Below are 25,417 nucleotides of genomic sequence, written 5' to 3'. Positions count from 1 at the left end.
TATATATATATATATATATATATATATATATATATATATATATATATATATATATATATATATACATCTATATGACCATGTATATGTATTGCAATCAGATAAAAAAATAAAGAGAACGCAAAGCAACAAATGCAGATCGATCCGTGCGCTCGTCTTTCGGCGTATACATTAACCTCCCAGATAGCCAAATAATAACACTTTGCCAGCATAATGCTAACAAATTCGGTCATGCCTTTTACGCAGATTCCGATTCACTGCGTCCGCATTAAGCTTAGTTTTTGACAACACGGTCTGGTAACATAATGTGACGAAAAATGCAGTAAAATTCGAATATATTCTACTAACACTAAGTATCAGTAGAAGAGTAATAAAAATTACGCACATCATTTTTTCATGGCGTGATAGCAAAAACGTTACAAAAATCGACACATGCTATTACAACGTGACAACAGAATCGCGGCAAAATTGGAGCATGGCCTGCCATCACGGCGTGACAGCAGAAACGCGGCAGAAATCAGATTTAATTTAGTTAAAAATTGTGCTAGAATATACTCTAGATGCTAACAATATATGACCTTAATAAACTGCAGTAACATGACCGACAGATAGGTACCACTGTGCATGCGTGAGAATCCGAATATAATTCTACGATAGATCTAACGTTATGGGCGCGACTTTGGAATATTGGCAAATTATTTTTAAGATTCTGGGGGTGCTACTGAGGGAGTAGAGATACGTCAACAAATATTGTCATCAAGGAGACGACGCAAGGCGAAATGCGCATTTCTTTTTCGAAACTGAACTCTAGTAATCACGAAAAATACTTTAAAAGACTGCAAAATTACCCTAGAATGCGCTCTACACGCTAACACTATATGACTTAACCTGCAGTAATATGACCGACTTTCGGCCCATGCGCAGATAGGTACCACTGCGCATGCGCGAGAATCAGAATAGATGTCCCGATCTACAATAGGTGTAATAAGCTTTAAGCCTTAAGAAATTGACTAATCACAGTCGAATTATAGAGGAATAATCAATTGTGATTGGTTAATTTCTTACGGCTTAAAGCTTACTATTGTAGATCGGGACTAATCTACGATGAATCTAACGTTATGGGCGAAACACAAGACACATCGGTTCGAATCTCGGCTTAATAATTTAATTTGTTATCTTTAATTTGTTGAAATTTAATTTGTCGTCTTGTCAACAAGAAACACCATGTATGCATAAGAAAATATCTCCGAAGAGATAGTATGTCGTATATAATACGACATAACAAGTTATAAAGTATATTAATTAAATAGTATATACATATAGAGAATACATAGAGTATATATAAAACATATATAGAACATAAAAAAACATATATAATATACAGGGTGTCCCGCGTAAGACGTACGAAAAGAAAAATATAAGTAAAACACATAATAGTGAACAAGAATTGTATAGGTCATTTTTCAAACAACCACGTAAAATTTCGAGATATTAATTAAAATAGTTGGGCATATCAGAGCGCGACGACACAGCAGGCGGGACGACATACGGCTCGCCGCGGCCGGCGAAAAAAATGGACGATTGCTCGCGGGCTTATCTTATAGGCCGGAGAGATGGACCGTTTGGCATATTGAAATGAGTAGCTCCGTGTGTGCGTCCGTGTACGTGTACGTTCTTCCATTTTCTTTGCTGGCTGCGGCGAACCGTATGTCTCGTCTGCCGCGCTCTGATATGCCCAACTATTTTAATTAATATCTCGAAATTTTACGTAGTTGTTTGAAAAATTACTTATATAATTTTTGTTCACTTTTATGTGTTCTACTTATTTTTTTTTCGTAAGTCTTACGCGGGACACTCTATATACAAAACATATAAATATGACATGTTGAAATATATCAGTTTAATGTATCATCAAGAAATAATCCAACGAGAAAGAAGCCTGCCGAGTCGAGATTTCAATTGGCCATTGTTATGACCCAATTCAAAAAATTATAAGCTTTTATCAATGGATACTCCATTCACATATTTTTAAACCAAACAAAAGAAATTCAAGCCTTATAGATACTTGAAATGAATTAAGAAAAATTTTATTATTTTTTACCAATTGCGTCTCTTTGCACATTTTTCTAAGGATTGAGCTAGTCAGTACTCTTAAAGAAATGGAAATGTTTGACTTGTTCAACTATTGCGAAAATCTCAGAACTAAATTCTTTGGTTGGATTATTTTTATGTAACTCCGGCGAATTGCAAATTCTAATTTTTACTTTACTTCCCGTCGAACCAATGTAATTTACGTCTACATGCATGCAATCTACTTAAAGTGACGTTTTGTGTCTACTATATGAGTGTCTAAATTGAACGCTCACCATTGCGCGTCGTCCTACGGTGTCCAAAGTTCACCAGCCATTCTATCGCTGCACCTGACACTGCAATGATCCTCGTGTCCCATGTCGCCTGTAATTTATTCCCGACCGCGATAATTTAACAAAGGTTTCAAAAATTCCGTCTCTCTTAGGGGATACACTCCGAGTTGCAAATTGCGTATGAAATATCACGAACTACATCCTCGAGGAAATGTCGGATAAACGACGAGTATATGCGATGAATTCAGCAACGGTCCGATCGAGTTATAATGTATCGCTTTGATACACGCAAATTACATACAAAGAAATGGAATTCGTGAGCGAAGGAAACACGTGAGGCGAATCGAAGACTGATCTCGCGAAATCTTTCGACGCATGGGCGAAATAATCTGTGCGAGATTCTCACGTACGACACGGAATACCTCTAATGTAACGTTTCGATGGTACAGCGTAGTAGGCTGCAATACAGTTCTACAATATTTTTGCGGATAGCAATTCCTCAATACTTTTGCAAAGACAATTCCGCAATATTTTTGCGGATAATAGCTCCTCAATACTTTTGCGAAGACAATTCCGCAATAATTTTGCGGATAATAGCTCCGCAATACTTTTGCGAAAACAATTCCGCACTGCTTTTTGCGGATAAGATCTCCGCAATATTTCTGCAAAGTTTGCTCTCGACTTTTCCGCAAATATGGAACGATAATATTCACATATCTGTTAAAACGTATAATCGCGAACGCAAAAGTGAATAAAAAATCGAGAAGTATGAAAATTGCGACGATAGAGAAAAAGATTTATTCAAAATTTACGCGAAAAAAATGTTACCGCGTGAGGCGCCTGTCCTTTTTCTCGATGGAACTCGTCGCGCGCCGCGTAAATAAACAAACATTTGCTCGCATGCCTGACTTACATACATCGCATTTTTCGCGAAAGATCAACGCTCGTTAGCATTGTCTATTCTCCCACGCTAGGGAACTCTAACTCTAAGTGAAAAATTGAAAACTGAAAATTTTTCGACGGTCGTGAAATTAATTTCGCGAGTAGTTTATGTAATCACGTTAGATCGCTTCGCATAAGTACCGCACGATATCGAATTTTATTTAATAACGAGGCATGAACTTTGTACTTTACGAAATGCAATCGCAAAGCAAGCTCACGCGAGGGAGAAAATTGCGAAAATTAACGACCGGCGGAAAATCTGTTGACGCGGGTGATGCGATCGCGTATTTTCTGTGGCGCAATCTCTGTGGCGCAATCTCCTTGTGCATTAGCGCACTGATCGAGCACACCTAGACAATCGAATTCAATGAGACTGTATAATTTTATACAGTTTTGAGTGTTCGAAGTGGAAATATACGCGAAACTTTGAGTATCGAGGTTGAGTGAGATTGATTCGGCTCGGGCCTTTCTGAGTCAGCTCGAAGGTGAGCTTCACTAATTTGTACTTATAAAGAGAAATCCGACAAAACTAAAAATTTTCTTGTTTGGAATCGAGTTCCTAATCGAGTTGCAGAGACAAAGAAGACGACCAATCAACTCTTAGGGACTGCTGCGCCGGAAGATCCGGCTTGGGCCGAGCAAGGTTAGGTCGAAGGTGAGCTTCATTAATTAGCATTTGTTATTAGAAATCCGACAAGATTGATAATTCTCTTGCTCGAAATTGAAATAATTTGAAATAATGGAATCACAGATCGCGTTAAATCGTAATTACATGCGGGGAGAATTTTTCTTGAATAACATCACCATTTAAAAAATTTTGATTTGTTCTGATTAAGAGATTTATTTGCAACTTCAAGAAAAAGGAAAGTTGAATATTCCAAATGTGAATGCATTCTGAAAAATTCATTCAGCGTGAAAAATATTGCGCTTATTTTTTTTTTAATTCTTCAAATTTCTTCACTCAAATCTACATCAATGCACGAATCTAATCGGCAAAATGGCATTTTTCTATTCCAGAAACGAAAGTAGAATGTGGCTACCCTGATGGGCGGTTTGGTGAGTCAAAATAAGAAACACATTGATAATAGAAAGACAAAAAGTCTTTCGATGTAATGCATATTTCGAATCAATGCGATTTACTTTACTGTAGTTGTAGTATATGTACGTGCCGTGCAATAAAAATCACACTGCTCGAAACAATTGAAAGATCGCTTTATCAAATAATAATATTAGTGATAATGCATATTTTATATATGATAGAATTTAGTGGCTACATTTTATCGATCGCGAATGTGAAAATTGAAATTTTCTAGAGAGAATCTCTTTCGCAGTCTTCGTCGCGAGTATGCACTTTGCAGAGATATCGAAATTGTCGAGAGTTGTCGTTACTCGAAAGTCGAGAGTTGTCGATCGAGTATCGACTCGGCGTGAAGGTTTCGAATCGAACGTCGATACTCGATATCATTTTCACGATAATGTGTGTGTAATTTAGCGTGCAGCGTATAATTGTCTGAGGAAATTTTACCTGTTCGTTTTATGACGAGGCGGCATTTTTATCTCATTATCGCTTGCTCTCGTGCGTTGTTTTCTGTTCCCCGGTGTCGTAAAATACGCAAGAGGGCGCGACAAGCAGCACGACGAATCTGTGAAGCTACGCAAACTCCCGTAAGAGCAACGCCGCGCGGTTAGCGGGGCTTCGATAGTACGGTCTCGGTGACCGACCGCAGTCGGCGCGCAACAGCAGCTCGCTGGGCGCCGTGCGCGGAGTTGGTGCGCGTTCTTATTGTTATCGGCGACACGGGAGAGTACCTGAAGCTCGGTCGTGTACATAGCGGATAAGTAGACGGGCGGACGGGTGGGACAGCGGAACAAAAATGGCCAATTATCAGATTGGCTGGTGCAGCAGGTGAGCGATCAGAGATTCGACATGGGTGCGCGCGTGTGCGTGTTGCCTGCCTGCGTGCGTGCGTTTGTGTGTGCGTTGCGTCGTCGGGCGCGGATACATCACTCGTTCGAGAACAAGCCGAATGTGACGTGAATTTGCGACCGTCGAAACGTTGTCGTCGTCCTCACCAGCACGCGGGAGATCTCGGCGAGACGAATCGTTGGCGCAAAATTTCTTCCTCCGCGACGACGATGACGAAGACTTTCGTCGCGGAGCGCTGCGCGTTCCAAGTCGAATGTTCTCGCGAGCTATCGGGAACGGTCGGATAGACGGATGAACGAACGCACGGACTGCGCGCCGGGAACGACACGGCGAAATCGAGGAAGTCGTGAAATCGCAACCCGCGGCGGTACGGCCGATCTCTCGTCCACGAGAGAGGCAGAGAGAGAGAGAAAGAAAAAGAGACCATAGGCCTTGGTGTATCGGCGTACGTAGATTAATTTATTATGTCCATTCGGAAAACATACGTTCCGCACCGTTGTGTGTCGGTTGCTGGGTTAGTTAGTTGGCTACTCTCTCTCTCTCTCTCTCTCTCTCTCTCTCTCTCATCTGCCTCGCTCTCTCTCTCTCTTTCTCTCTCTCATCTGTCTTGTTCTCTCTCGCTATCTTATTTCCCTCTCTCACTCGCTCACTCTCCCCGTATACTCCTGAGCGCGCGCCCGTGTTGAAGAAATGATGCATAGAAAATCTCCGGACGATACGTGCGACACGTGTCTCTGTATTGGGGTGCAGATAGCGACGGTAACAGGAGGGAGAAAAGATATGTGTACGTGTACGCCAGGTGCAATATCATACATATATATATATATATATATATATATATATATATATCTCTCTCTCTTTCCCCTCTCTCCGCCCTTTTCTCTCCCTCCTTCTCTCTCTCTCTCGTTTTTTCTCTCTCTCCCTCCCCCGACCCCGATATATACTAACGCGGCATTGGCGGCGATATGCACACACACCGCGCACCGCACGTATAGTAACGTGGCCATAATGTCATCCCGAAGGCTGCGCTTAGTAATTCACAAAGGGTTCGCTCTTCCGTGAAGTACAGTGCACGGCTACACTTTTCCAGGCGATACCTGCCGCGTCGTACTTCGCCGCTGGACGACAAGCGTTCGTGGTAGGACGGTCTCCTCTCTCTCTCTCTCTCTCTCTCTTTCTCACTTCTCTTTTTCCCGCTCTCCCCTCTTCCATCTCTCTTTCTCTCTCTCTTTCTTATCCTCTCTTTCCCTCTCTCTCTTTTTCTCTCTTCTCGCGGCTGATCCACGAGAGGCATGGCTTCTGGTGCATCCTCCTTGGACAGTGCTGGGAGTAGCGGTGAGTGACAATTTTTATTTTCGAAGAACACAAGCGACCGCGCTCGATAGTGTCGTTCCTTCGCCGACGCCGCGTATATGCGCGGTTAACGTCAGCGCGTCATTGTATTTTTAATTGCGACGTCAGGACGACACGTCGTCGCTGTGCGCGTCGTCGTCGTCGTCGTCGTCGTCGCCGTTGCCGTCGCCGTCGCTACCGTCGGCGCCGTCGCCGTACAGAAATATTTTTATCGGAAAATTATACTTTTCTCACCCCCTCCCTCCCTCCCTCGTTGAGGCCGGAGGCTCGACAAGTCTCCTCGAGGTGAGATACGTCAGCGATGCTCTCGTTTCGGAGCGCAATGTCGAACACGAGTCGCTTTTCACATAATAATCTCATCAACTAACTCGATTTAGTCGTTCTTCTTTCTCTCTCATTTTTTTATTTGTTGTTTTATTTATTTCAATTACGAATAAGGACGAAAGAAATTCTATCTCGCTTCCGCGATGCAAAATTAAAAACTCGCCGAATGGTATAGTTTCTTCTGGATTCTACCAACACGCAAGAAGATTGCACGATATTATCGGCTAATTTCAAGTACTTCGGGGAGTATAGCAAAAATTTGGGAATAACACGCCGCACACGCGTGTCACGGATATTATGCGATACAATAAGCACATCGCTTCTAATTTGGCTCACCGAGGGAAACAATGAGATACACTATGCCCGCACGCGTGACCTAGAGTTTCTTTCCTGGTGAAAGCCGGAGCACGCAAGACCTTTGATTATGTTGTTCCATCTACTGTAACAAGGCGTTTTAGACTTTTAGATTTTATTGTGAAATGCAACGCGCACACTATTCGGATAATGATTCGGTACTTTTACTTTGTATTACCGCTCTTTTTCTTCCGTTACGCGCTCTTCTTTCCTCCGCGATTAGTATGTACTAATTTTCAAGCATATAATACAAGTGTTTTATTATTGATTTTCCAGATGGTGCACTTAACATGGGTAAGAGCTATTTTTAAACAGATATTATAAAAATACACAAACAGACACATCTATATATATCTTTTTTCTTCTCGTTTTCGATAGAGATTCTCTATGTTGACACTTCATTGTTGTATTCGTCTTATTATTAGTATTATCATTGTTACATTATTGCTCGTCATAATGTTTGAGAATGTGTAATGAAATCGATCACATTACTAGTGTGATTATCGTGTACGATTAGTCCCACCTCTCTGAAAATTTTGTCCCTGCTATCGCATCTTCAATTCGTATTTCCACACATCGCGGTGTATCAATGTATCAAACGAAATGTCTTATCTTCACGAGAATAATACTACCAATACTACCTCTTCATCTTTATCTCTCTCTCTCTCTCTCTCTCTCTCTCTCTTCCCCATTTCTTTTTTCTATCTCCCTTCATGCATGCACTTTTACATTATATTATTAGGTTATACGGTGTATTATTTTTTCTTTTCTTTCTCATTTGGTGTGTGCTGTTGGAATTGTCTTACGTGTGACATACAAAACCAGAGAGGGATAGCGGAAGCTACGGCAGTGTCGGAAGTCCTGTTGGCGGTCCCGAGTGTCGTAGTGACTATGACAGTTTACAGGCTCAGTGTGATCAAGCGATGCATCAACTTCAGCTACTTAGGCATAAGCACTCCGATACCATAAGACGGTTGGTTTGTTTTGACTTTTTGTTTTATCTCTGGTCTTGCTCTCTGTGTATTTGTTTATTGTTTATTTTTTTTATTCCCTCTTTCTTTTGTTTTATTTTTACCGTAGAGTATGCGTCTTCACATTTTCCATAACATTCTCGTATCCCTCCCCCCCTTCTCTCTCTTTCTCTGTAGCTCCACGCTTTTAGCTTACGTCGGAACGATCGTAATAATGGCAGTATATGTAAAAAGAGATCTGTGTATGAAACAGATGTGAGCATACTATGAAGGAATTGGAATACTATCGTGGCCAGCACATAGCAGTCATGAATCAACTGGAAGCGGCGTCGCAAGAGAGCTCCGCGTTGCGGGGAAAGTATGGCGACCTGGCGAATGACAAGCAACGGCTGGATCGGGAGGTCCAGACGCTGCAGAAAGAGTTGTCGGAGCTGCGCATACAGAACCAAGAGGTTCTCGTCTCTGACGCCGCCGGCAACGATACCATGAATCAGCACTATCCGCCCGCGCTGCGAAAGTACGACGCCGTCAAGGACGAGTACGATTCCCTCAGGAAACGGTACGATGACTTGATAGCGTCTCACTCGTCTGCCGTTAGTAAGGCAAGTAGTTGGTAGTATTATTCTCGCCTCCGTGTCTCGCGCTCACTTTAATTCGTGCCGACCGACCGACCGACCGACCGACCGACCCACCCGTCGTTTGTCGTCGTCGTCGTCATCGTCGTCATTGTTGTTGTTATTGTTGCTCATTATTGTTGGACACAATCATTTACGCAGAGTCGTGTGTGTGCGATGAATGCAGCTAGAGTTATCGAAGGAGGAGGCGACTAGGCTGAAGACCGACTACGAGCAGGTGACGCTGGAACGTAACAGCGCGATACGCGAACGCAACGCGCTCAAGCAGCAGTGCACCGCAGCGATACGTCAATGGGACATCGCGCTTAGGGAGAGGAATGAATATCGTGAGGCGCTCGCCAAGATCCAGCAGCAGCACGAAGAGGCGGTCAAGGAGATCAATCAAGCGATGGTGCTGCGCATGAAGGCTAGCAAGGACATGAAAAGACTGACGGAGGAGCGAAATGCCGCGCTTCAGGAGTACAGTCTGATTATGGGCGAACGGGACACTGTGCACAAAGAGATAGAGAAACTCACCGACGATCTCTCGCAGGCTTACGGGAAGGTCACGCATTTGGAGACGCAGAACAAGCAGCTCGTGGAGGAGGTAACTTTCATCGAGCGGTGATCCTGCGTGTTTACATTTCCTCTCGTACACTTCTCTTTTCTTTTCGTTTCTATATTCGTAACTGTGTGAGTAAAAGCGACACGTTTGTCTTGATCTGAACCGAATGAAGATAATATTTGATTCCGATCGTTTTTTCCTAACTCTATCGTGATACATACATACATACTCATACATTAGATCTGTCATTTTTATCTGCATCGTTAGATTATCAAGGATTTTATCTTCTGGGTTAATGACTCCTGCACGTGAGAAGTTGATGGTGATGATGATTCACGCGGAAGAATACCTGTCACTGGGTTTACATTTTTTTCAGAAACGGTAAGCGCGCAATAGGGAGGTAGTTCACAGCTGTTGTTATTTCTTACAAACGACACGTTCTCGCGTCCGTCCAGGAGTCATTAAGTGTCTCTCGCGTGCAATTTTACTAGTGGGCAAGTAATCTAGGGTAACGCTATCGCGCGTCGATTATATCGTCGCTGTTTATTCACAGAAAAAAACGTTGTCTTACCAAATCGAGACGTTGAAGAGGGAGATCTCGTCCGCCTTGCAGGACAGGGACGAGGCTCTACAGATGTGCAATGAGTTACGACAAAAGTTCGGCGACTACTCGGAGGGCTCCAGTAGAGACTACAAGCATCGCCTAGAGATGCATTCGTACAGTCGTGAACGCGACAGCGTCATCAAGGAGGATGCCGAAAGGGAGACCAACACCAGGGACTACGCGAAGCGGGATAAGGAACGCATGGACAATCTGGATCAGGCTAACTTGGAAGTAGACAAGCTCAGGAAATCCGTGGACACGCTGCAAACTGACCTGGAGGAGGCGCTTCAGGAAGCCGAGGTGTCGAAGAGGAGACGAGACTGGGCGTTCAGCGAGCGCGACAAGATAGTGCTAGAACGGGAGAGCATAAGGACTCTGTGCGACAGACTGCGAAAGGAGCGCGACCGTGCTGTGTCCGAGTTGGCGAGTGCGCTGCGCGATTCCGACGACATCAAGAAGCAGCGAAATGAAGCGTCGAAGGAGCTGAAAGACCTGAAGGAAAAGATCGAGTCAGGCGATCACGCTCTGCGTACCACTCAGTTGGCACAGAGCCTGACGTGCGGTCACGACGCGTCCGTCGTCGAAGGTAACGACTGGGAGATGATTTCTATACACGTGGAGCCCGGCAGGCTCCACTTGGACGCGGACCGCGACCTGGGACTGATCCTAGTAGGCGGCCGCGACAGTCCATATTATCCGAACGACAACGGCGTCTATGTAGCACAGGTAACGCAGGGAAGCGCCTTTGACGGTAAGCTCCGAGTAAACGATTGCATCACGCGGATAAACAATGTTGACTGTACGTCCGTGTCATCGCGTATCATCATGGAGACCCTGCGCTCATCCGGTACCGTCGGACCGACGACTATGATCGTGAGGCGCCGTCGAATCACTAGACGGTCGCTGAGAACCACACAGCTGTCGGTCGGTTCCGTACCGCATGGTATCACTCTTGAGCTTGGTATCTACATCTCGAAGATATCACCCGGCAGCTTGGCGGCTAAGGACGGAAATCTTGCCGTGGGAGACAGAGTGCTGAACGTAAGTTGCGATACGTAAAATTTCTAGAGTTATACACAAACTTAATTTCAGAAAGAAAATCTATTATATCAATCAACCATGTATACCAATCTAAATTTAGATATATTTTCTCTCCTAGTGAATATTCAACATATATCGAATTTGATTTTCAGATCAACAGCAAGCCGATGGATACTGTAACTTCGGTGCACGAAGCGATGGCCATTTTGAACGACACCACCATAGATGTGCTGACCATCACGACGCTGAAGGGTATCCCCGTGCCCTCGGCTGCCAGTTCGGAAACTATGACGATAGACGGTTTCACAGCGGGGAAGCAGAAGATGGTGAACAGCTGCTCGCAGACCGAACAAGAAAGAATGATGCTGAAGGCCTCGTCGGACGACTACGAGAGACGATACCTTTCGGCAAACTTTGGCGACCGAACTGTCGCGTACAAGGCGGCCAAGTCCGTAAGCGGCGAAAAATCGAGTGGCATCAGCAACGCCTGGGACAACTTTAGGGAGAAGATCGACATAGTGAGAGGCCGCAAGCACGGCAGTAAGGAGCGCGACGACAAAAAGAAGAGCCACCGCAACTCTAGTCCGAACACTTACGAGCAGGAGCAGGATGCGATAGCGGAGTTGGATTCGGTGATAGACAGCTACCACAAGAAGGCGAACAACGGCGTGCTGAAGCGCAGCAAACGACGCGGCGCGGAGAAGGACGAGAAGAACGGCGGCACGTGGCCAAAGGCGCGCGGCGGTCCGCTGATACAGAATGGGACCGGTACTATATTACACCCGAGAAAAACGAAAGAAAGATTCCCCTTGAGCGTAATCCTGCCGAAATACGATAGCCATAATTACAATCGCATCTCCAACCCCACACCCCTGACCAGCTTTTCCAATGTGAGTAATCGGCATACCGTTTACAAAGCAGTGGAGACGCCGTTGCCCAGCTTCACCAAGTCCGGCCAGCTCTATAGCCAGCGTTCCTTCACACCCGCGGCGGCGGCGGTGCAGTTCAAGGACATCCAGATCGACAAGAAGCCACCATCGGCGGAGTTTGTCGAGAGCGCGGCGGCGGAGGCGCGACTTGGCTCCGCCCTGGCGCCGTCTGAGACTAGTATCGATTTCTCGTTGAAGTCTGGCGGCGCCGGTCGCGATCTCGACTACTTCGCCGCCGCGAGCAAACGGCCGCAAAAATATATACCCGCCGGCAGCGGCAGCGAGACGCAGACACCGGAGACCGCGCTACAGCAACACAATCGTGCGCACTCGCAGCTCTACTCTGCCATCGGTGGCTCATCGTCCGCGTCTTCCGCGACCGGCAGCGGCGTCGTCGGCGGGCCGACGCGCCAACAGATAGCAGCAGCAGCAGCCGGTAACTTTCCGTTTCCCCATTCGTACGTGCCGCCGCACTCGCATCCGCATCACTCGCATCATCCGCAGCCGAATTCCCTGTCCTCGCGTTACCCCTCGCCGCCGTCACTGCCATCCGCGCAGTCTGGCGAGTCGATCGGGCTACCCGACGCACGTTCTTACTGTTTCGAGCCCCCGTACAGTCCTGCGCCACAGACCACCGCCATGTACGCTGGTCATATGCACACTCCCTCCGTAGACCTGCACTATCACCACAAGACGCGCGCCCTGCCGCTCGGCATACCGTCGTGCGACGTGCCGTCCGCCTACGCGCATGGATACGAGGGCGGCACGTTGCCGGGTAGAAAGGAGGATCAGCGTATACGCATACCGTCCAACACCAGCGTCACGTCCAAGAGCAGCGTCGGCAAGCTATCCACCGGTAGCATCGAACGTACCTCCGAGAGAGGCAGCCCTATGCCGACGTTCCACGTGGAAGTACTGAGCCCAGGTAGCGGCAGCGGTACCGGCAGTGGCAGTACCGGTGGTGGCAGCGGTGGCACAGTGAGAGGTAGCAGTGGCACGAAGCGCGCTAGCGCTAGCATGCCGGAATACGATTACTCGCAGTCGAGACCACCGGCTCCCGGTGAGCTGCGGCGTGTCCACATAGACAAGTCCGTGGAGCCGTTGGGCATTCAGATCTCGTGTCTCGAGAGTGGCGGTGTGTTCGTTTCCACCGTGTACGAGCACAGTCTGGCCTCGCAGGTAGGCCTGCAAATTGGTGATCAGTTGCTCGAGGTGTGCGGCATCAATATGAGGAGCGCGACTTACCAGTTGGCCGCCAACGTGCTGCGTCAGTGCGGTAACTCAATCACCATGCTGGTGCAGTATAGTCCGGATAGTGAGTACCGCGTGTTCCGCGAGGAACACGCTTTTTTTTTTTTTTTCCAGTTTCTCCGATACGATTGCGGAGGCGCGCTTTGTTAGGGTTTTTCCGGCATGTCTTTCACGAACGATACGAATGCTCTTTACTTGCACTTTCTCTTGTCTTGTGTTTGTCTCTCTTTCTCTTTGTTTTTCTCTCTCTAGCACATCTTTCTTATATTCCGTTCATTTGTCCACTATAAAAAAGATGAAAAAGATCGAGATAACTCGAGCCGAGTTTAACAAACGTAATTTCAGGGTTGTATATGGCAAACCAACTACTGTGATTTTTGCAGCAATTCTTGTATTTTTTTTAATTTCACTTGTTTTTGTAAAACAAGTTCGCAAAGACAGTTTAATTGGGCGATTGTAAAGCCGCATAGTACTAATTATCACTTAATCTTTCGATGAAAAATACTCATATTTTGCAACTGAGTGTTTTTGCAAGTATCTCGAGAAATTGATTCATCTCACACAAACGACTAACTAAAACGACGTTTTAGTTTCGATATTTTATTGTTGTCTGAATTTTGTAGTTGAAATTTCTGCGTCAGATTGTCGAGATCAGTCTCGATTGCAGATTTGCGATTTGTGCAACAGAGTTTATATAATCCTGAAACTTGGTTCTTTTTATTCGATCTTATTTTTCATTGTTCATAAATAAAAAAAATTTTATATGTAAAAGATATCTTTTTGGTAGATACATAAGAATTAAGAGAGATAAATGTTTTAACTTTTCAGACGCCTTTCAAATTTTACTAGTGTATTTCGGTAAGTTTCGCATAATATCAACGATTTTCTCTTTACAAGAATATACCGAACTGGAGGGCTCAGGGTCCTCGAGTTCGTCGGAAGCCGGCGATGGGGAGGCCGGTACCGGTAGCCGTAGCGGCTCGCCGACGCCGTGCAACAGCCCGGAGGCACCTCGAAAGAGCGCGGTCGAAACGTTGGAGCCGGCCGAACCGGAACGCGACGCCACCACCACCATCACCATCACCACCACCACCGGTGCCGCCGCGCCCACCATCACCAGCACTAACACCACAATGAGTACGCTGCGCGTCGAGCGGGACATGCGACCGTCCGCGTCGCTGGATGTGAGGAGCACGCAGGAACGGGAGCGCGAGATGCGGCCATCCGCGTCATTGGACATCAACATCCGTAAGCCGGAGTTGCGCAGCGCGGCCACGCTGGACCGACTGAACCGCGCGCAGATGCTACGGCAAAACGCGATGAGGAGCCCGACGCAGGAGGAGCAGAACAGGAAGCCGCCGCCGGGGATCGAGCCGCGATATCTGCTAATTGAGACCAGGAAGTGCTCGAATCTCGGCATCTCGCTCGTGGGCGGGAATGGCGTCGGTATTTTCGTGCATTCCGTTCAACCGGGTTGTCTCGCGGAGGAGGCCGGCCTGTTCCCTGGCGACAGGATTTTGGAGTACAACGGTGTGGATTTAAGACAAGCGACCGCTGAACAGGCCGCTCTCGAACTGGCACGACCAGCGGACAAGGTGACACTGGTCGCCCAGTATTTGCTTGAACGGTACAACGAGGTGAAAGACAAGCCAGGCGATAGTTTCTACGTGAAGGCGTTGTTCGACCGAGTCGGCGAGGTGGGTGACAGCCTGCAGCTGCGCTTCAGCAAAGATGACATATTGTACGTGGACAACACCATGTTCAACGGCACACCGGGTCACTGGCGAGCTTGGATCGTCGATCAGACCGGTCGTAGGCAAACTTGTGGAATCATTCCCAGCAAGTTCAAGTAAGTTATAAACGCTATGACTAATTGGTGCTGCGTGAATAACTGTACAAGAGAATAACTTTCGTGTCTCTCTCCCCCCTCTCTCTCTCTCTCTCTCTCTCTCTCTCTCTCTCTCTCTCTCTCTCTCACAATCTACTTCTTTCCTTTGATATTTCGTAATGAAACTCTAATATAGAGTGTACATATCTAATAAACATAGAGTAATCTCAAGAGAGGTCGAAGTACTCGGTAACGTGTAGTACTCACAAGAATAGACAAACAATGTTCCGTCAATATGCGTTCGCAACGATTGTTCTTATCTAGTTGAGGCAGCTTATCGATTTGTTCTGCATATAGACATAAAAAAATTTTTAGTATTTGCTATCTACGTCGCAAGTTATTTATGACTCGATCCGATACATTAATAGCTCACGATCGATAGCGTGGTGTATTTTGGAACGAAGTAGGGCACGACGGATAAACGTTTGTGGCAATTAGTGCGACTTAAACGGGGCGTGATCTATCCTCAGAGTTGAGGAGGAGCTACTTCTACGACGGTCCTTGGGCGATTTGGAGCAGGACGCTGGCAAGCGTAGCAACACGAGCGCGAGGAGGAGCTTCTTCCGTCGAAAGAAGCAGCAGCAGCGATCGTCCAGCAGCAGAGACAGCAAGGAACTGTCGCATCTCACGGGAGTCAATTTGGGATGGTACAGTGATAGCGGAACGTTGAACGAAGACACTCTTCCTGCGAGTTATCAGCGAGTCGAGAGACTCGACTGTACGTATCGATTTTATATCGTTTCAATATACAACACGTAAATTCACATTTATGTCACTAATGTATTTCCGACTTTTCATTCGTTTTGATTCGCAGATCCTACACTGAGACCTGTGCTGATTATCGGCCCCCTCAGCGAATGCGTGGTAACGAAACTTTTGCAGGAATACCCGAATCAGTTCACCAGGTGCCTGGCGGAGGCGATGCACTGCTCACAGGCCACCTTGGAGCAAGGTCTACGTGATTCACTCTACGTGGATTATAGAAAGAAGGGCAGCTACTTTGAGTGTACGACAGTGCAAGCAGTCAAAGATATATGTGAGAGGGTAAGACTACACACATATACATACAACATACTTGGAGAGAAATTATTCTGATATAATAAGTAAGAGTAACGAAGAAATAATACACAAAAATAATCATCAATATCATCATCATTCGTTGCTCTGGTCGTCTAAACACATTTTTACACTTACAATTGCATTCTTTTACTGTATACATGTTTTCTTTTACAGAATACGCACTGTATTTTGGATGTGTCAATCGCTTCCATCGAGAGGCTGCACAGACATCAAATTTATCCTATCGTCCTGTTGATCAAGTTCAAGGATAGGACGCAAATCAAAGAGGTGAAGGATTCGAGATACCCGAGCGACAAAATTAGTACAAAGGCGGCGAAAGAGATGTACGAACAGGCGCTCAAGATGGAAGCGGAGTATAAGCACTACATCTCCGGTAAGAAAATAGTGTTTCTAATTTTATTCGCGTGTATATAAGATATATAGGCACACTGTGCGCGCTTTATCGTTATTTAGACGGTACACAAGGCGATAAGTTTCACTTTTGACGAACAAACGTTCCGATTTTTCGGGACATTTCTTGTTGCATTTGACTTCCGAATATATCCGACCTATCGACTTGCATCGAAGATTTGACAAATAACGATCAAACAAATTGATTCTATAAAGTGCCAATATCAAAGTATTTAAACGAGTCGATTGATGAGATAAATGTCACGTGTCGAAATTCAACGTTTATATTCACGCTATGGCAATCGTTTCAGCTGTGATTCCAGCGGGCGTGAATGTGGCGTACATATGCACGCAAATGAAAGCCTCCGTAGATGATGAACAGAGCAAAGCTCTGTGGGTTCCTAAAGGGGGTCCCTGACACAAAAGGGGGGGCCCCCACAAGCCGCAGTGGAAGTCAATCTAATTCCACCAGGGGGCCCTTACGTCGTGCGTATACGCAAAATTGCAGTCGATTCTTTCGTTATTTATGGTCTCTTGATTTTTCGGCGGAGGAGGAAGAGGAGGAGGAGGATGTGACGCAGTCTGCGGATCCTTCGCTCGACGAATCGCCGCTACCGATCGTGCTGTTCATTCAGTTTGGTTGTGATAACGATTCTCGCAACGGTAATCCATCTTGCTTCAACTTTCCATTTAGCTCGTTGAAATCTTGCAGTGCAAAACTGGCACGTACTTTGGTTGCCGTCGCGTTTCTCTCGGTCGCCGTTTAACAAAAACTGAACTCTTCGTTTTTATCCTTCTTCTAGTTGTCTGAATTCTTTTCGGTATATTACATGTAATAGCTCACATCTGTGATCGCTAAAATTATAATAGAAACTACATAAATACGCGCGTGAACACGATCTCTTGGAACCGGCTCTACCGTAAAGGATTATATTTTATTTTGCATTTTATTTGTTCAATGAAGTTGAGTGATTTACCAATTAGATGCTCGTTTTGTTTGCCTTTTTCTGTTTAATCCGAGTATTCGCTTGTTGCCTGAAAGTATCAAACGATTCGCGCTCTCAATAGCCAGTCCGCTTCGATCTTCGATCGCGTGTAAATGTCAAGCAATGCAACGGGAAGTGCAGCTATAAGAATTACGCAAAACTAATGATTCGTAAGAGACCATGAGTGGATCAGTGCGCTAGATCGCTAGATGTGAAGACACTCGTCGTATTGCGGCCCGTTCGAAAAAAAGAAAGATTGGTGGATTAATATTGACGAATCGTATGTTTTAATTAGAGGATAAGCACGTTACGGTCATTTCGATGGCCATCGCGTCGATTAACCCCTCAGACCAAAATCGATGTACAGAAACAAGTTTCGATGGCGTGTATCGAGAAATTGGTTATTTTATAATAAGTAGTGAGAAACTGTATAGAGAGGAAGAGAGGGAGAAAGAGAAACACACACAATATAAACTATATAAGCTATACATATATAAATAAATATATATATATTTATATAAAGTGTGTGTATATTAAAGAGAGTTACTTATATGTATATAATTTATTTACGCAATTTTATATACGCGTTTGTCCACTAATTCTCTTAGTTTATATTATGCAGAGGTTTACACTTAAGTTGTATATTGCTTTATGCTATTTTTTTAACAACGATAAGTTGGCAAAGAAGAAAAGGGCACATCTATCGCGTGCACATAACGTATATTTAAACGTGTTTGAGGGGTTAATAACGTACGCGCGCGCAAATACAGTCGCGATAAATTAAGGAATTGAGAGAAGAGTTCTTCGGCAAAGAAAGAGCGATGGAATTGACGCGCGACAACACTCCTGTTCCTGTTAACCGAATTGTAAATACGTGTAGTGGTTGAGCGAAATCGAAATCAACGTAACACATATTACGTTTGTGTAATCGTAACGTAGTAATCCGATTGCTTTCTTACGTCTGAGAGATCGGAGCTTTCGTATCGCGATTTTACGACACATGCTGTTTTTAAACGAGCTTATATATACATACATATATACATACATATATATATATATATATATATATATGTGTGTGTGTATATACATACATACACATATATATTACATACATAAATATGTATGTATGTATATATGTACATATATATACACATATATGTATATATGTGACATGTATATACACACATATATGTATATATGTGCATGTATGTGTGTATGTGTGTGTGTGTGTGTGTGTGTATACACACGTACGCGTGGAAAATAACAGAAAGGATCTATCGTGGACTCGAAAAGATCCACATGTATATCCGCGAACATTTGTTTACATTCTTATGATAATATTACTTGTATACGTTTTTTTTCTACACACACATATACACAGTGTCGCGATAACGAGATGAATTATTTAGGGGATATTTTGTAAACCAATGTAATATTAATTTAGTGACGTATCTTTTTAGTGACGTATCAGTTAGCCGTATCTGTACCTGAACCGGTGATTTCGTAATACGGACGAAGATACGAGTCTTTCTCTTTTTCCTTTTTTTTTTTTTTTATCAATCGGACAGAGCAATATACAAAGTACATCCGTGATGTAAAAGAAAATTTATACACGACAAAATATTATTTTTTTTCTTGCTTAAAATCGCGTTGATGAGCGTTAGCGGTAACGTCGGTCAAAATTATAAACCGCTATCACGCGCCGCGAGGATCGGCTTGCAATCGCGACGTGATCGGCAATACTCAATTCGGTATGATTGTTTGTAGTGATTATCTACGCGAATTTAGGGATATATCTGTTGCGGGTAATATAATTTACGATGAGTGAGAAGAGGAGCGCACGCCGAGCAAGCGAGCCTGTCGTTTCATCGCGAAATTTTCTTTTTCAACGAGACAATATCTAGACGTAAGTTAAAGAAGCGAGACCAAAAAAGCTAAAGAAAAAACTCGTTAATGTTAACTTAATACAGGGATTGTGATTAAATTTATGCCGATGCCGGTTATAGCGTTGGCGCATTTATAATACAGAAAAGCGATAGATATACTTTTTGATATATATCAGACTAGGGCAGATTGCCCCCTGTGTGTTTCACACAGTAGAGAACGCGCTCGTATTTAAATATGTACAGAGGGACCAAGCATCGATTGGTTGGTGTCTTCGTAACGACGAAGGATATACAGGAAAGAAAGAAAGAACGAAATTTACGATTTATAACAATAAAATGGTGGCTGTACGGTGGCTGTAGAAACTTTTAAAGAGAACAAACAACGCAGAGACGTGAAGCAAAAAAGAAAAGTAATCGTGCGACGAGAAAAAGAAATTTCACGAACGATCGTCTGGAGATTTCGCGCCGAAATCTCAGCGAACAAAAGGTCTGATCTTTCCGAAGAACTTCCTAAGCTGGTATACACTGCTGCAATAAGTTAGAGTGAAACAAGTATATTACGTCACTCACTCTAACTTACAGGATCAATGTACACTACTGTTCAGGAAGTTCTTCAAAAAAGAATAGGTCTAATCTCGATCCTCTCTTGGAGAACCGATCACACTCTCTCGCGGTAAGATCGAACGCGCAGGCGAAGAACTAGGCAAAAAAACAAACGGAAGAAAATTAAAGAATTATATTGCAAATTAATTACTCTCTCTCAATCACAGCACTGTGATACACGTAATGTTACTCCTTCGATGACATATCAACTTAACAATCCTTTTACATATATATTTACACACATACATATATTATAAATACATATATATACACGATATAAAACACATATTTTGGGCAATACTTATATATACACACACACATACACATCTAGATATGAATGTTACATGTATAACAACGCACTCTCTCGATATTTTTCATCGTAAACACGTGATTTAGAGAAGAATGAGGAAACAACTGTTGTAACTGGATGTATACGCGACCATAATATAGGGAAAAAAAATGCTGTATCCGCGATTTCAGTCTGCGGGAACGAGTCGAGTCCGACGACTCGGCCGCTGAAATACGCCACTGAGTAGTAACCAGAGATTCATCCGTTGAACGAACATAGACACAAGGTCCGTCTCTATATTTGCACTTTTCGAAGCACACTTTCTTCGACGAAACAATACAAACGCGCTCGTGTGACATCGCTCTATCGTACAGGGCGCTAATTTTTATACTTTTTATGGCAAAGCGAGAGTATCGTCGAAATGTTCAATGTTGTTCATTCTCAATACGACGCACGAAAAGAGCGATCTTGTTAACACGTTTTACGAAGTCCTCTTGTACCGACTATAGTTAGATAAAAATTGCCGAGTTTGTTACACCATCGTCATGAGATCGTCTCTCGTGAGGCCGATCTTACCCTGTACGAGCCAAGAGCGACGCGCACGTTCGTGACTAGTCCTCGTTAGTATTCTCCGCTGTTTTCTATGATGAACAACCTGTGTGTGTTGTATCCTCCATCGCACTAATCGTCCGATAATGTGCAGACAGACACGAGGGGATGGTCTTTTCCGTGCGTTTTACGCTCGCAAACTCCTGGTCTCATCTGACACTCGAAGAGGCGTAGCCTCTCGTTCGCGTGATGAATCGCACGCTTCAACAGCCCGCGAAAGAACAAATCGCTTACGCCGCAGTCACGCGAGTGAGTTTACGAGCTTAAGCGCACGGGAGAATTATCAACGCATCTGTCTCTGATAAGTAATCAGCGTCGTCTGTCGCCGCATTTTCTAGCGTCACTGTCTCTATCTATTAACTGTCCTCACGATTTATGTCGACTTTGTATCTACGTATTACTACACGTGCCGCCGCGGACGGGCGAAACGCCATACGCATGGCTTTCTCTTTTCTCCGTCTCTCTGTCTCTCCGTTCGTGTATGTGTCGAGCCGCGTGAACTCGTTTTCCGCAGAAAACTGTGTACTCGCTCGTGTTGCAACGATACTCGTTGGAATTGCGATGTCGCGGAAGTAATTGTGCGACAGCGATTAACGATAGAGAGAAATTTACTTAACAACATGGCACGATATTTATACAATGCTTCTGCACTCGTCCTCAATCTTGTCTTGTAAATTCTGCGACGGTGTAATTTCGCGAAGAGTTCGGCGGCGCTACGCGCCGGTTCTTTGGAATTCGATAAACGATACTAAACTGTATCGATTGTTAAAATTCGGACGGGCGGCGCGTTCTAACAGTATTACCTTGTTATCAGTATTGGAAATCGAGAGAGGGAACGCGGAGAAAAAAAATATCACGCGGTTTTGATACCAGAACGGTGCGTATCGTTTCGCCGGTCTCGGGTCTCTTTAAGCGGAAATAGTTTTTCGCGCATACTTTAAAGTGTGATATTAATCAATGCATAACCCGAAGGTTGACAAGCATGCTCGATAGGGTCCCTGACGGAATAGTTTCTCCGTACGAAGTTTCGCGCGGTCGCCAACTCAATTGATCGGATATACAGAGTGCGTTCATTTCTCACGATCGATTTTATGGTTCAATCTTTGAATATTGCGGCGAGGCTCGTTGTGAAATGAATCACGAGCGTAACGATACTCGCGTTAAGTTAAGAAGAGACATATATAATCACTTTTGCAGGCGCGAAAGTAAACAGGAGAAGTGAAATAGAGAAATGCATTTTTGTAGTTATGCGCGAAGCGGAAGAAACGAACTCGAAGTGAACATCTCTGAAGAAACTTTAAGCGGATATTGCGTAAACGTGGATTGCCTTGTACTTCTCTCCCTCACGGTGTCTCCCTCTTCTTCTTTGTGATACAAGTATTGCGTGTTCTTGATTGTAAAACTGAGGATCAAGGATCTCACGTTCGCAAAGAAAATCTCAGAAAGACTATCTATTTCCAATTATTGATCGTGAAGAAAATACTAAAAGATTAGAATATTTTTACATCTATGTTGCCTGGGAAATTTTCCCACAGTGAAAACTGGACGCCCTGTGTGAGGGAGGGACCGAGTGATCTCGGTCAAGGCTACATAAGAGTCTGAGCCCTTTTATGTCGTCTCGGAGGTAATCCGCGGTTACACGCCACATTAAATAAATTCCCAGATGTTTGCGTGAAAAGATAGCAAGAAAGAATCGAGTTCCTTTGAAGCACACACACGCGGGCATGCGTGCGTCTGTCTGTTTTAATCACGAACGAATGTTATCATGAGTTGTGGAAGGAAAGAAGAACGCTCGATTAACTCCGACGTGCGCGATTTTTTGCAAAAATGTTCCGCTCCAGTTAACTCGATATGATAGGGGAGAAGCGGTTCGCGTTACATAGTTAAAGCGTCGTACATTATGTAGACTCGTGTTATATATTGGCGATTAATAATGTCAATCGGCAATTCGAAAAACGAGCCGATCGAGATAATAATATGTAATACCCGCTGCTGCCGCCCTGCCGAGGAGGGCTTCCGAAATAATGAGACCGTCGTTTTACCAACTTTTCTACTATTAGTCGAGAATCGTGTTAATTAATTAATTAGATCCCGGCGGACCGCTCACACTACGTCGAGTTCTTTCTCGGCAAGCTCATCGTTCCCGCTGATATTTACAAATTGTTATCGTAGATGAGCAATGCCGCGAGTGCGCGGTCGACGGCACGATCTATTCGCAGTTACGAAACTTTGTGCTACGAATCACCATCTTGAACTTACACGCAAATTATATTGTTCATCACGCAGTCCGATACCGTGCGATTCATGTGTAGGAAGTTTCGTAACACACACAAGTGCACAAGTTTAAGCAGTTCAGACACTTCCAGGTTAATTAGAGGCGCGTTGGTCTTAATATGATCACTGTGTGTGTCCTTTGTTACAATAATAATAATACGATAATCACTATCCAAGTTAAACTACTCAAACGCACGCGTAAATTATATATTTCTGCGATACTAATTAGCGTCGTATAAATGCAGAATGTAGCTAATTCTTGTCAATAACTCTCAAGACAATCGTTTTCTCACTATATATACTCGATGAATTTTTGGACTGACGATATATTCCAATTAATACACACTCATACGTTATTGTACCGAGCACAGTGAATTTATCGAAGATGTTTTGATTACGCGTTTCTTTGACTTTGAGGAAAAATCCGAGAGGGGATCTTTCAGGAATGATGACTGCGATTCTCCGTGAAGCGAGAAAGTGTCGAATAATAGGCAGCTCAGTAATATTACATAGGCAATTTAGAATTTGTTGACAAAAGAAACATAATTGATACACATGTACACACTGACACACATACATACACACATATACGCATCACACACGGTGTTTAATACACGGTGCAAACCGAAATTTGTGATTGTGCCAAGAAATAGAAATATTTTTTATACGAATTGGTATTTTAGCTGGTGGACGACGTTGTAACTCACGGAACAGAACGAAATTTAGATTAGACAATCTGATCGAAGGTAAACTATTTCGTGTGTTGGTACGGACAGCGAATCGGGCGTGTCTCTGTCGAGCACAAGCACGTGATTCTCGTCTCGAGCGAATTTTCTTACACCCCGAAAATAAAACGTCTTTTGCTCGAGGAGACACGACGGCGCTCTGTACTTTTTTCGCTGTTGAATCGCGTCTTCCTGCTTCTTTTCTGCCATATACCTAAGTAAAAAAAGGGGAGAAAAGAAGAGAGAAAGAAAACGAGAAAGGGAAACAGTTATCCTGCTCGTTTATAAGAATCAAAACTCAATGAATTGTTATAAGTTTTATGGTGTTTCTTACCGTGTGTGTTACAAATAATTGTTTACTGTGAATCTATATAACAATCGTGCAATATCTTGTTACTCGGTATCGTTTCCATATATTTCTCGTGAAAGCTGGCGATCTTTTGCGTAAATTCACAGCCGAGGGACTCGGTCGAAGAATTCCCCTTGTTGTGCATACGCGACAGTATAATATGACAAATCAATCCAGAAACCGTCGAGACACTCCGACACAAGTAACAAAGTAACGAGAGAAGGGCGCTGACGAGAGTGAGAGGTATTACGAGATAGTACACACATTTTCGAAGACGTTTTATTTTCTTCTTCCTGCAATGGTTTTGATACCAAATGTTTTAGCTCGTATTTATAAAGATACACATTATGTCATTACGCAATGTATCGTTATACATATAATATACGCGCGTTATTATACGTAAATGAAAAGAAAAAACGCGTATATTTTCTAGGATATATGTAAAAATGTACAGGGTATCGCGCATCGACTCAGGTCCGATACATCCTGTACACGTGCTATATATATGATATGTACATACACACGTGTGTATATATATATATATATGTGTGTGTATGTATATATATATATATATATATATATACACAACGGAATACGAACAATTAATGACGTTTGTAATACCACATTAATGAATGTACAAGATAATCGGTATTATTATTGAGTTATACATTCAGCGCTACGCGTGAATGCTCGAAACGAAACAAAATGACAAAAATTACAAAAAAAACTGATTAAAAAAATATTAATGTCTTAAGGATCGTTACTATTTGTGAACCTTCTTCTTTGTAAAACGCGCGACAATATTGTCGGATATGTAGAGGGAAAGCAAGGAAAATAAAGTCGATTGTAACGAAGCGTGCACGTTATTTTCGGCGATCCCGACGACGTATTCCATTAAATCTCCACAATTTATAGCTGTCAATCGCGTTATTAATCGCGATTCAATTGTTGTAATCGGTTGTAATTAAAGTCGGCGGTGCGGGTGATGAGCGCGAGCACACGAGAAAAGCGTATAGTAGTATAAAAAAAGTAGCGTATTTTATTCACGAGCCTTATCTGCTTTGAACAGAGTTATTTCGAGCATATATATATATATATATATG

General features: G+C 43.8%; 1 protein-coding gene across 10 annotated transcripts; it reads left to right on the top strand.

Annotated features, from left to right (window-relative positions):
- Positions 1-4,962: 4,962 nt before the first annotated feature.
- On the top strand, positions 4,963-25,168 carry LOC116841449 (disks large homolog 5). 10 transcript variants are annotated; one of them, XM_032809390.1, is made up of 14 exons: positions 4,963-5,208; positions 6,320-6,564; positions 7,537-7,554; positions 8,086-8,233; positions 8,485-8,833; positions 9,033-9,452; positions 9,964-11,055; positions 11,208-11,823; positions 11,977-13,299; positions 14,133-15,084; positions 15,594-15,841; positions 15,938-16,167; positions 16,357-16,576; positions 16,905-25,168. In XM_032809390.1, exons 2-14 carry the CDS (start codon positions 6,522-6,524, stop codon positions 17,009-17,011), a joined length of 5,766 nt encoding a protein of 1,921 aa, XP_032665281.1. In that variant the 5' UTR covers positions 4,963-5,208; positions 6,320-6,521; the 3' UTR covers positions 17,012-25,168. The 10 variants fall into 10 exon arrangements, with proteins under 10 accessions (XP_032665281.1, XP_032665280.1, XP_032665277.1 ...); XM_032809389.1 differs by having other exon boundaries at positions 11,974-13,299; XM_032809386.1 differs by having other exon boundaries at positions 11,208-13,299.
- Positions 25,169-25,417: the final 249 nt, after the last annotated feature.

The sequence above is a fragment of the Odontomachus brunneus genome, unplaced genomic scaffold, assembly GCF_010583005.1.
Source record: "Odontomachus brunneus isolate Ranch 3 - 2012 unplaced genomic scaffold, Obru_v1 Obru_scaffold_015, whole genome shotgun sequence".
Taxonomy (NCBI): Eukaryota; Metazoa; Arthropoda; class Insecta; order Hymenoptera; family Formicidae; genus Odontomachus; species Odontomachus brunneus.
This window is presented reverse-complemented; position numbering and strand designations above follow the sequence as displayed.

Coding starts and splice junctions, on each gene's coding strand:
- LOC116841449 (XM_032809386.1), top strand. CDS start 6,522: ATGGCTTCTGGTGCATCCTCCTTGGACAGTGCTGGGAGTAGCG. Junction 8,834..9,032: donor ACTCGTCTGCCGTTAGTAAG/GCAAGTAGTTGG, acceptor CGATGAATGCAG/CTAGAGTTATCGAAGGAGGA. Junction 15,842..15,937: donor GCGAGTCGAGAGACTCGACT/GTACGTATCGAT, acceptor TTTGATTCGCAG/ATCCTACACTGAGACCTGTG.